Source organism: Pocillopora damicornis, chromosome 7 (genome assembly GCF_964200805.1).
Source record: "Pocillopora damicornis chromosome 7, jaPocDami1.2, whole genome shotgun sequence".
Lineage (NCBI taxonomy): Eukaryota > Metazoa > Cnidaria > Anthozoa > Scleractinia > Pocilloporidae > Pocillopora > Pocillopora damicornis.
Window position 1 is genome coordinate 8,415,867 of NC_142676.1, and position 10,509 is coordinate 8,426,375.

Genomic DNA, 10,509 nt, shown 5'->3' on the forward strand with positions numbered 1-10,509 from the left:
CAGGCCTGGTTTCTAAGGAAAATGCGACGTTTTGTGCCTACTTACACAACAAAGTTTCTTTAAAGGTGAGCTTCTCAGGAGGGTGAAATTTTGCGATCGAGAGTCAAAATTGTCCTAATTTTTTTCAAGATGTCAGGAGGAGGAAAGGATAGGCTGAACATTTTCCCCTCAAGAATGTAAGAAGAACAATCGAAATTACATTTCACAGTCTTTTTTGTTAAAGAATTAGTAGAGAGAAGATGTTTGTTTCGTTATTTCTTTAGGGCCCTAACCTTGATGAAAGCTCGACTGAAAGGAGCTCAGAAAGGACACAGTCTTCTAAAAAAGAAATCCGACGCTTTGACGATGCGTTTCAGAAAAATTCTTAAAATGATCATAGAGGTAACTATTTAAAGCGATAATTGAGATGTTTGAGAATGCTGTTTGGAACAATATTTTTATGACGCTTATGACGCTTCCCTGTTTTACCATAGACCAAAACTTTGATGGGTGATGTAATGCGAGAGGCTACTTTCTCTTTGGCCGAGGCAAATTTTGCTGCTGGGGATTTCAGGTAACAATTTCTAATGTGCCTTAATTCTTAGCAGGGTTAGAACTTCGTTACGTAATGAATTCAGGCTTTTTTGATAGTCGACTGTACCTTGATCATGTGATTCAGTTGCTATTTCGCCTTAACCCTTTAACCCTTTAACTCCCATGTTTGACCAAGACAGAATTTCTTCTTACAACATCAATACGGTATCAAGCAGACAAGTGATGAGAATAAAGAAAAATATTGATAAGGGGATTATTAGTTGATCTAATACCAAATTCTTGCAACTAACATCATAAGAACTCTATGGCAGACAGTAAGGAGAATTACTAATTAGATCTTGGGAGTTAAAGAGTTAACAACCACGAGTGACCAAGAATTTCTCCCTATTATATATATACAATATCATGCAGAAAAGTGATGAGAGTGTGAAAGTATTAATTATGGGATTACTACTTGATCCAATACCAAATTGTCTAAACTAATGTAATGAGAATCCTTCAGCAGACAGTATGGGGAATTATGAAAGAGATCTTGGGAGTTATAGGGCTAATTGATTGGAATTAATTTTAATGCTCAGAGATGACTTCTTAGTTAGCTTCTCCCTTTATAACCAATACATTGTGCAGGAAACAATTGACAAGAATTAAATGACTTATCCACTACCTAGGTAGTATTATTTGTTGTGATATCATTAATCAGTGGATAAGATTTCCTTTAAACCTTGTACTTTATTATACACACTGTACTTGAATGAAATAAAATATTTAAAAATTGGGAAAACAGTAGATTACCTCTGGGACTACAGCTTTGATTTGGAGTAGTTTGGGGTTATATGGAAGTCCTTCAGTTAACTTACCAAACTAATTTGTTTATAATTTAATCGTAAGAGCAAGGATTTATCATTTCCTTATGACATCTCCTTTCCATGTGCCTAGAATCTTGTGCAAAATTCAATGCTATGTCTTGTAAGCATAGCTACTTTCACTTTGCAGACTTAATAATTTTGTCATTGATTGAAGTGAATTTGAGCTTATTTCTCTTTTTCTTTTATCCTAAAATCCCATGTAATGCTTGTATTGGAACTCAGTCTGCATATAGACTCATTTTGTGTCTTTTTTTTTTTTTTTTTTTAAAGAATGAAAATTTTCTTGTACCCTTTTATAGTCTGTGATCCATGTTTTTAAATGCCATCTTACCATTTCAGCTATGTAGTTTTGGAGAATGTTGACAAGGCCCAAACTAAGATTCGCCTCAGAAAAGACAATGTTGCAGGTAAAGTTTTCAATCACAATTATGTTTTTCAACAGCATTACTTAAAAGCTCACTCGAGTTTTCTCATGAAACCTTACCTGAACCTCTCAGCTAATCTGCTGTGGTTCATGTTTTTCTCTTGTTTTACTCCTTTAAACCCTTAGTGTGACCAACATCTAATTTCTCCTTACAGCAATATTGCTGAATAATTCAAACAAAGGAAATGATCACATCAGGAAGTAAATGGAGAATATCCTTACTGATGTGAGGGTATAAGGGATACATTTAACATACATTTTCTTCTGAAAATGAAAATGGGTAATTTAAATGCAATTTGTATTTTTCCTTTGCTCTTGTTAAATTGCCACCACAATTCCTAAATAGGGAAAAGAAAAATTTAACAAATTTTCAGTGGTTTAGTGTGGTCTTTATTCATTTGTCAACAATGATATTTGTCATCACAATGGTCAAAATGTTGTGGACTCATGAGGCACAGCCAAGTGAGTCCACAACAAATGTTTATTTGTTTTTTTACCACAATATTGAAGTCAAATAAAACACTTTCATTATTGCATGACCAAGATTGTCACTGTTGTCTGTAGTCTTGTCAACAATGGCAAATTGGCCAATTGGATTGCAACATTACTGCCAATTGTTGTGAAATAAATTGCATAATTCATATTAAATTCACATAATTATTTTAAATTAATGTCCTAACTTTGAGATATACACTGGTCATGTCCCAACTATTGTTAACTTTTATTATTAGTGTTAGTAACTTTGTTTTTTATCTTTAAATTTAGGTGTCCAGTTACCAATCTTTGAAACTTATGCAGATGGCGCCAATAGTAAGTTAATCTCTACTGAAATCTACATTGTAGAACTCTCCAGTCATGTCTGTAGGCCCTTTTTATTGCTGATTTCTCTCTTAAAATGTGGAATATGATGTACCTAATGCATTTTTGTGGCTCACTAATAAGTATTTTGGTCAGATGCCTTTTTTAATATACCCGTAATAAGTGAAATTCAATATAAATTTTAATCAGTGACAGAACTACTGTAACAGCATGCTGCCTTTTATGACTTGCATAGTTCTCAACCCACAGTGGTGTGTAGTATTGTCATCTTGAAAAATATTCCTGCATCTCTCCTCACAGGTTATGAGTTGACTGGCTTATCACGTGGTGGTCAACAAGTTTCAAAATGCCAGGAAGTCTATGCAAAAGCTGTTAAACTACTTGTTGAGCTGGCTTCTTTACAGGTGAATACCTCTCTTTAAGAATGTTCTCAAATCAATGTTATTTTGTCTCTTTTTGGTTATTCCTTTGTAATGTAGTATTAATATTAATAGATAATCAAAGGTGATTTTCCTTATGGAAGTCACTATTTTTCCTGACTTTTCCTTATCAGTTCTCCAGAATTATCTCTCAGAACTGGACACTCTTATAGTTGAATTTAGATTGATATAGACTTTTTTGGGAAAATGTACAAGTCATGTAACAGCTAATGCATTTGTGAAAGTGCTGTTACATTTGAGCAAGTTACCACTCCATTGAAGAAAGAGTTCCAGCTTTGTGTATGGATTAGTGTTAAAAAAGAAAGTACAAGACGCCCTGAACCCAATACAAAGCAAAATAATGAGTAAATTATGTCAGATGTCCAAAGTAACCCAATGTATTTCTTTTTTTCAGACTGCTTTCATTACTCTAGATGAAGCAATCAAAATCACAAACAGAAGAGTGAATGCTATTGAGTATGGTAAGAATTTAATTTTCTCTCCATTAAGATCCTCGGCATTTCCTTTTTTCAAACCTCTTTGAATGATGTTTTTTTTTGTCTGGTAAAAGTCTTAACTTAATATCTAATCTTTTTCAGTTATCATTCCCAAAATTGAAGCAACAATAACCTACATCATAGGGGAATTGGATGAAAGAGAGAGAGAAGAATTTTACAGGTATATACTTGCAAATGGTTTCTCTAACCAAAGCAACAAAGATAATGAAAGCCACTTTGCGTCTATGAGAAATTCGTTAGTTGGCGACTGTATGGGAAATTTTGAGGAGCATTTTGCCAAGACTGAGACAGTTTTATATGGATTGGGTCTTTACTTTGGTTCTGTCAATGAAGAGCATGTGATAGAAGGTTCTATTTCAGCCTATCAATTTTTTAAGTATTTTAAATTGAATGTGTAATTTATTTTACTGTTGTTTATTAGAGGTACAGGTTGGTTCCAAATATTCATAATATGTGTTAAGCTGTCAGTAGCTTTGTTCTCCAGTGAAATATCTCACTTGAACTGTTATGTTCAATAAAATTCACATGCTTGTACTTTGTATAGGCTTAAGAAAATTCAGGAAAAGAAGAAGATTAATAAACAAAAGGCAGAAGCATTAAAGAAAGCTAAAGGAATAACTAATGGTGAGAACATTTACAACAATTCTCAAAACACCTCATGCAAAGTGCCTTTTGGTGCTACAGGCACCATACAAACAGCTCATTTACAAAATTTACACAACAAACTAACATTACTGACAGATCAGAACTGGCCAATCATGACCAACCTACACTACTTGAGTCTTACAGCCAGTAACATGACAGCAAAACTGACCAATTAGATTAAACAAACCAAACCTATAACATTGGACCAACAATATTGCTCTTTATTCAACTCTGTTAGGGTTTTCAAAACATCAGTCAAGACTCTCAACAAATATCCTTCTCGGAACTAATCTCACTGGGGGGACAACACAACAGGATCAAATGATAGTAGTCACTGACAGAAGAATTGTATACTTATCTATAAGCAAAATCCACAACAATTTCTCTGATACCTGGAGGACATACTCCTAGTCCTTCACGAGGATCATTTTACAATCTGTTAACTGAAAAGAAAGAACAAGTGAACCTTACTATGTGCATGAACTATATTTGAACCTCTACAATGTGTCATACAATTTTTTTTTCTTTTAAAAAATTTGTGGCAGATCAAACAGCAAATCTACTTGACGATGCAGAGGATGAAGACCTTCTTTTTAAGTAGTGTCTATGAAATGATTCACAGTGCCTAAGAACCTGAATTTTATTGCAGCTGTGATGAATTACAAGTTAATTATTACAAGATTTTTGTAAGTTGTACCTATATGTACACTGAACAGATGAGTGGAAGGGAAATCATCCTTCATTTTTATGATTGCATGAATCTTTGAAGAGGTAACTACATGTAATATAATTTTACAAGGTTGTGTAACTATGGTGTGAATACAAATTTATAGTTTGAAGGCAAACATGTAGGATTATATGTGCCTCTCTATCTGCAACTACATCAAGTTGAATATGTCTAAAAAAAAGTGGAGTGGTTTAACCCTGTATCTTACTGAGAACAACTGAGTATGAACAATGTACCATTCTCTTTTAAGTTGAAATATATGATATGTAATTAAAAAAAAATGTTTCAATGTCAAAATAATTTAATTTTTTAATAGGCACCATTTTGGATTGCATAGTAGAATCCCACTACTGTAACTGCAATGTGGTTAACTCATCCCCCTCCTGTTAACTCAAACAAGATCTGATTTTAGTTATGTACTATCACCTTACTGGAAACCCCTTTAACTAGAACCATTTTTGTTCCCCTTGGGTGTTCAAATAAGCAGGTTCTACTGTACTTGGTCATTATTTAGGTTGTCACCATACTTTCAAGCTGTAGACAAAGTTCCCTTTTTTCCTGATTGGTTTCCTAAGAAAATCAAAGACAATGTTGCACGATTCAAAATGGCCTTGCACACAAAATTCACCTTAACAAATTTCTAACATCTCTTTCAATTTCTTCTGACCCCAAATGCTTTTTTATTCTTCACTCCCCAGAAAATTTCAATTTGATTTTGAAGACCAAGTCTTTTTCTCTTCTTTCTTTTTGTTTTGATATTTTACAACTTAACAACAGTGGAAGTTTCCTTTCAGCTCCATCCTTTAAAAGTTCTTGTCAGTGTAAGGAAGTGACAGTCTTGTTGAAATTAATAGCCAAGTCAACTGTCTAAAGATTTGAGCAGGAGAATTGCTTTAATATTACTGGAATACACTATTAAGTTCAAAGCTTAAAAACTCCCCCCCCCCCCCCACCCTGGCAAATTACAGGGGCAGGTGGGGATTTGAGTATGAAGTGTCAAGTCTTTCCAGCAGAATATGAGAGTGTTTAAGGTACATAGTTCACTTTAGTGAGTGAATAGCCCAGAAGTAAAGGTGCTAGGCATTTGAACACAGTTTTTGCCCTGTGGAAGGGAATTTGAATAAACCAATTTTAATGCCTTTGGAAGGAGGACATTGAAGCTTCTAACTGATAAAGGGGGTAAGTTTCTAAAGAAACTGTGGTGTTGTCTGTGGGAGAGTATAACAGGGTAATATAGTATTATCAACTGCGTTGATATCATAAACTGGCCACCATAACAAATTACAGAGCAGAAGTTTCAAGCATTAGAGTGCAGGGCAAATGTTCAGCTAACCCTGAAAACATCAGCTCTGTAACTCTTTACAAGGGCCAATTTACTTTATCACCTGAGTTAGTAATACTAATTTTAAAAAAAATACCCTTCAAATTGATAGAGGCATAACTAATAACTTCAATACATCAATATCCAAGTAAGAATTATCTCTACAAGAATGAGTCAGAGAACTAGACTAAGTGTATTTTTCTCACTGTGTTTATTGAATTAAATGTAACACAATATCACTTGTTCTGTTTCAGTCATTACAAACCCATTTCATAGGATTTCAATTATTCCATTTTCCTGTCATGTTAGTAATACAATGTACTTATTACATTGTTTCTTAACCATTCTAAGGGTTAAATGTAAGAAATCCAATGACAAAAAAAAGTGTAATCAGAAATCTGTAAAATACAGCCAATGAATTCAAAATACATCTAGTTTCATCTTCATGTGTTTAAAAGACTGATTGCAAAAAGGACTGTGAGGAAGGTGATCAAGAACTTGTAAAAAAATAGAACAATGACACTTACATAATAATTTTTCTTGTTGTTGTGTAACATATGCGACCCAGTGACATTCTTTGCCAAAATAGCTTCATCTGTAATAAGTAGTTATTGTAAAGTGCTGTATAATTCAGTAGCAGAGTGTTTTCATGGTTCTCTCGAGTTCCATAGCCATTCAGAAGGATTTCAAGAAAAGTTTAGGTTTAGATCCGATCCAATGGGTTTAAATAGTAGTTTAGTGTTTAATTTCTTGGTGTTTCATCCAACCATCACAACCCTTTAAACAAATTTGCACCATGGTTTTCTTGAAGTACCTCATCTCTGTGATATCTTCATCTGATGCAAAAAAAAGCAGGTAGCTGACAGTACCTGCAATAACTGTAGTAACCTATCATGGCTAACATGACTTACAATGTAGCATTGATCCATCTCAGTAATACTCAGTCATCCTGAAAGATGAAATGTATAAGACACAAAATGTTTAATTGTATATTTCATGCTTTTGTCTTTTTCACGACTTTACTGACAAGTACAAGTAAAGGGAGTGGTTTAATAACATAAAAAGTAAATAATAATAACAGCAAAAAAGGATATCATCAACAAACCAATGAGATCTGCCACACTTTTTTAACCTTAAGTTCAGAACTATCCACTGACCAATAACTACTAGGGACAGCTGTTCTTGAATCTTACAAAGAATAAAACTGCCAAAACTAACTGATAAGTATTTCACAAACAAGTTGTGCACCATTTGACTCTGACAACTTTGACTCTGATGATGACTTCCAAGGATGACAAAAGTCCAGTCATTAGCCCCAATCCTTTTTAGGGGAGGAAGAAGGAGGGGGGAATTGGGGTACCTACATGCCACATGACCCACTACTGCTGCCTTTAACCCTCTAACTCCCAAGATCTGATGGCTAATTCTCCCCTCTAGCTGCTACACATTTTGTTGTAAATTGGTTACAAGAATTTGGTGTTCAATCAAGGTAATATCTTGTACCTGATAAAGTTAAGTATTCTCACTACCTGTTTGCTGGATTATGTATGGATATTACAGAGAGAAGTTACATGGTAATCACTTCTGGGAGTTAAAGGGTTAAGTTTGATCATCCCAAGATTCTCAATCATTAAAGCTGCTTGGGTTAAGATCACTCCTTCTGAAAGGGAGACTAGTTCACACCAGGTAACCCTTTCATTTTTAATCCGCTCTTTCAGATTGATCAGCAATCCCGATTAGTACACCTGTCTTCCCTGAAGACACACACCATAATGAAGTAGCTAGGGCTCCAACCTTAACTTCCAATCTGATACTCACCCACTCATCATCCTCAGCACCATCTCCTTCATCTTGTGGAACATCTTGCTGTCCTTTGAAAGACATCACCTTGTCTGTCCAGGAGCTGCCTGCTCCTTCACCTCCAGTGTAATTTGCAGCTGTTGCGCTACCTGCATTGTCGAGTTTGACTATAAACTCTGTCACGAGGAAGGAGAATTGAGAATACTTTCATTTCTGTCATAAGTAACATTGTCATATTGTAAACCAATTTGGTTTGGTTATAAAAGACTTGGTGTCACAATGCTGAAAGAAAAAAAAAAGCAAAAAAAAAGGGGACATTGCTAAGGATAAGCTTTATACCATTTCTAAAGTATTTGTGGATCTAATTTCTGATTGTGAACTTCAAGGTCACTATATACAACTTTTTTTCAGTTGTCTTAAATTCTTAAGTGATCTTCAGTTTGGTTGCACTGAATACATACAAAATGACAGTGATCTAAATTTTAAAGCATTAGACGATCCTTTGCCCAAATTGTGCAAAACAGCAGATACAAAAGTGGGGAGTTCATTGAGAGCTTTATGATGAACTGAGAAACTGGATTAAGTCTTGAGAATAAAATTATTAGGCAACTTCAGGTTTATTAAAAACATGACAGTAGTGTGCCTCTTGCTTCTAGTGTTTCATGACTTTGTACTGTAATTTGCTTTACATATGTTACATTTATCGTGTTAATACTTTGTTTGGGTTTTGACTGACAGCCATGTATGTTGCTGTGGGCCACATGCACCCAGATTAGGTGAGTGTGGAGAAGTTATTTGGCAAGTTTGTGTTGAAAAATAAATCTTTTTTCGTGAAGACAAGTGTAACTTGCAGACCAGCGAGTGATTTATTGTTGTGGGAGCAACAATAGTCAAAAAGACAAGCCCAAACATAATCCATTCTGCAAATAATGTAAAATAGTGAGATTACCGATGAATGGACCTTCTCCTTTAGTCTTTAATCTGATGGGATCCCCTTGAAGTAGTTCCATTTTCTCAATGTCTTCCTCTGCACACCAGAATGCTTGACTGATCACATTTCCAGTCTCTGGAAGTTTGTTTTCTGTCAGTCTGGTCAACTCTGTCACTGTTATCATTCTTTTTGTCTCAGCTGCATCAATTTTATCAGAATCTGTGGATGCAGATGTCTCTGGAAAAAAAATTCTCAAATTTAGAAAAATAAAGTGTTTTAGAATCAAAGTAAGGAGGGAAGACTGTGGACTAATTTCTGATGAAAACAACTGCAGGTTAACCAGCTTTTCAAGAAGTCTGGAGAGCACTCAAGGGAAGTTTTAGGTTATGCCTCAATCAACTCTTACACTTCTCTTGTGTTATCCAAACCTCCCAAGTGCATCCATACCTCAATATACACACAGTGAGCATGAACCAATTCTTATGTGCCATAATGCATACCATAGAATCATTCCTGATCGCAATACAAAAATTATCGATAGTGTCTTTGGATGAAGAGACAAACAACTGTACAAACCTCTAACTGTGTAGCTACAATAAACAAAACAGTTCTACTAAAAGTAAAAAAAAACTTACTGTAAGAAGACATTAGATAACCAGTGCTAACTTTCTTGTCCTTTCCATAGTTAGGGTCAATTTCCTTCCCGGTGAGGGAATCAAACTTCCTCTTCAGGGCTTTTGAGATCTCTATATGTAGTACTACATAGCGCCACTATATCGCAAATAAAAAGTTAGTTCATTGTGAAAATATATCGATTGCATTATTGGTAACCAATGGCTGAAGCAGAAATCAAAATTAAACATTAACAAAACGATACGGTGATTAAATAGAAAATACCTTCTGAGAACCCGAGAAGGGATCTGATACGGTAAATCTTAGTCGGCCATATACTTTACCCTCTACTATAATGCCGCCAGTCCTTTTACAGAGAGATAGAAGGGAAAGTTATTATGAGTAAATCCAAACAACCACTGAAAGAGTGCCATGCTATGCATTATATGTCGCTGAGTTGGTAGAATGTTGCAATCTTTAAATCAAACAAACCTTTGCCAGCGAAATAACTCTTCCGGTTCCCAACGTTTTTCCCATCTAATTGGAGTAACAGGAATCGATTCCAACGGTCTGTTGTTGTAGAGCATATGTGCACGAGTCATTCTAATGTCGGAAATTTCTAATGCAATATAAATTTCAAGGTCAATTTTCCACAGGCGTTCAACTTCCTCACGAGAGCCTGGAAAAATGTTCATTTGACGTCCGTCACGCCAGACCCTCCACGAAGGTCACGCAAAGGGAAAACACCGGTATGGTGTAGGAATCAACATGGTCAACAAACTTTAATCAGGGGGGTAAGTTTCCCAAGAAACTGTAATGCATCACTGGGGAAGTATATCAAGATAATTTGGCTATATGAACTGAGCTGATGACGTAAATTGGCCACTGGAAAG

The 10,509-nt window shown here is 35.1% G+C and overlaps 2 protein-coding genes across 3 annotated transcripts; one reads left to right on the forward strand and one right to left on the reverse strand.

Moving 5' to 3' along the window:
• Positions 1 to 35: 35 nt before the first annotated feature.
• Positions 36 to 6,512, forward strand: LOC113682670 (V-type proton ATPase subunit D). Its single transcript, XM_027199839.2, has 10 exons — positions 36 to 176; positions 264 to 381; positions 474 to 553; positions 1,740 to 1,807; positions 2,590 to 2,634; positions 2,944 to 3,047; positions 3,478 to 3,544; positions 3,662 to 3,740; positions 4,125 to 4,204; positions 4,771 to 6,512. Exons 1-10 carry the CDS (start codon positions 130 to 132, stop codon positions 4,824 to 4,826), a joined length of 744 nt encoding a protein of 247 aa, XP_027055640.1. The 5' UTR covers positions 36 to 129; the 3' UTR covers positions 4,827 to 6,512.
• LOC113682669 (arpin) lies at positions 6,468 to 10,308 on the reverse strand. Of its 2 annotated transcripts, none has more exons than XM_089212982.1 (6): positions 10,109 to 10,308; positions 9,902 to 9,983; positions 9,640 to 9,775; positions 8,978 to 9,241; positions 8,092 to 8,249; positions 6,468 to 7,222 (listed from the first exon to the last, which is right to left on the reverse strand). In XM_089212982.1, the coding sequence occupies exons 1-6, from the start codon at positions 10,216 to 10,218 to the stop codon at positions 7,214 to 7,216; spliced, it is 759 nt and encodes a 252-aa protein (XP_089069108.1). In that variant the 5' UTR covers positions 10,219 to 10,308; the 3' UTR covers positions 6,468 to 7,213. The 2 variants fall into 2 exon arrangements, with proteins under 2 accessions (XP_089069108.1, XP_027055639.2); XM_027199838.2 differs by having other exon boundaries at positions 9,023 to 9,241; positions 10,109 to 10,293.
• Positions 10,309 to 10,509: the final 201 nt, after the last annotated feature.

Excerpts from the sequence above, each read along its gene's own strand:
- LOC113682670 (XM_027199839.2), top strand. The coding sequence starts at position 130 with ATGTCAGGAGGAGGAAAGGATAGGCTGAACATTTTCCCCTCAAGAAT. Across the intron at positions 382-473 it reads TTCTTAAAATGATCATAGAG|ACCAAAACTTTGATGGGTGA; the intron begins GTAACTATTTAA and ends GTTTTACCATAG. Across the intron at positions 3,741-4,124 it reads GAGAGAGAAGAATTTTACAG|GCTTAAGAAAATTCAGGAAA; the intron begins GTATATACTTGC and ends TACTTTGTATAG.
- LOC113682669 (XM_089212982.1), bottom strand. The coding sequence starts at position 10,218 with ATGACTCGTGCACATATGCTCTACAACAACAGACCGTTGGAATCGATT. Across the intron at positions 9,776-9,901 it reads CCTTCTCGGGTTCTCAGAAG|TGGCGCTATGTAGTACTACA; the intron begins GTATTTTCTATT and ends TTTGCGATATAG. Across the intron at positions 9,242-9,639 it reads TTATCTAATGTCTTCTTACA|AGACATCTGCATCCACAGAT; the intron begins GTAAGTTTTTTT and ends TTTTTTTTCCAG.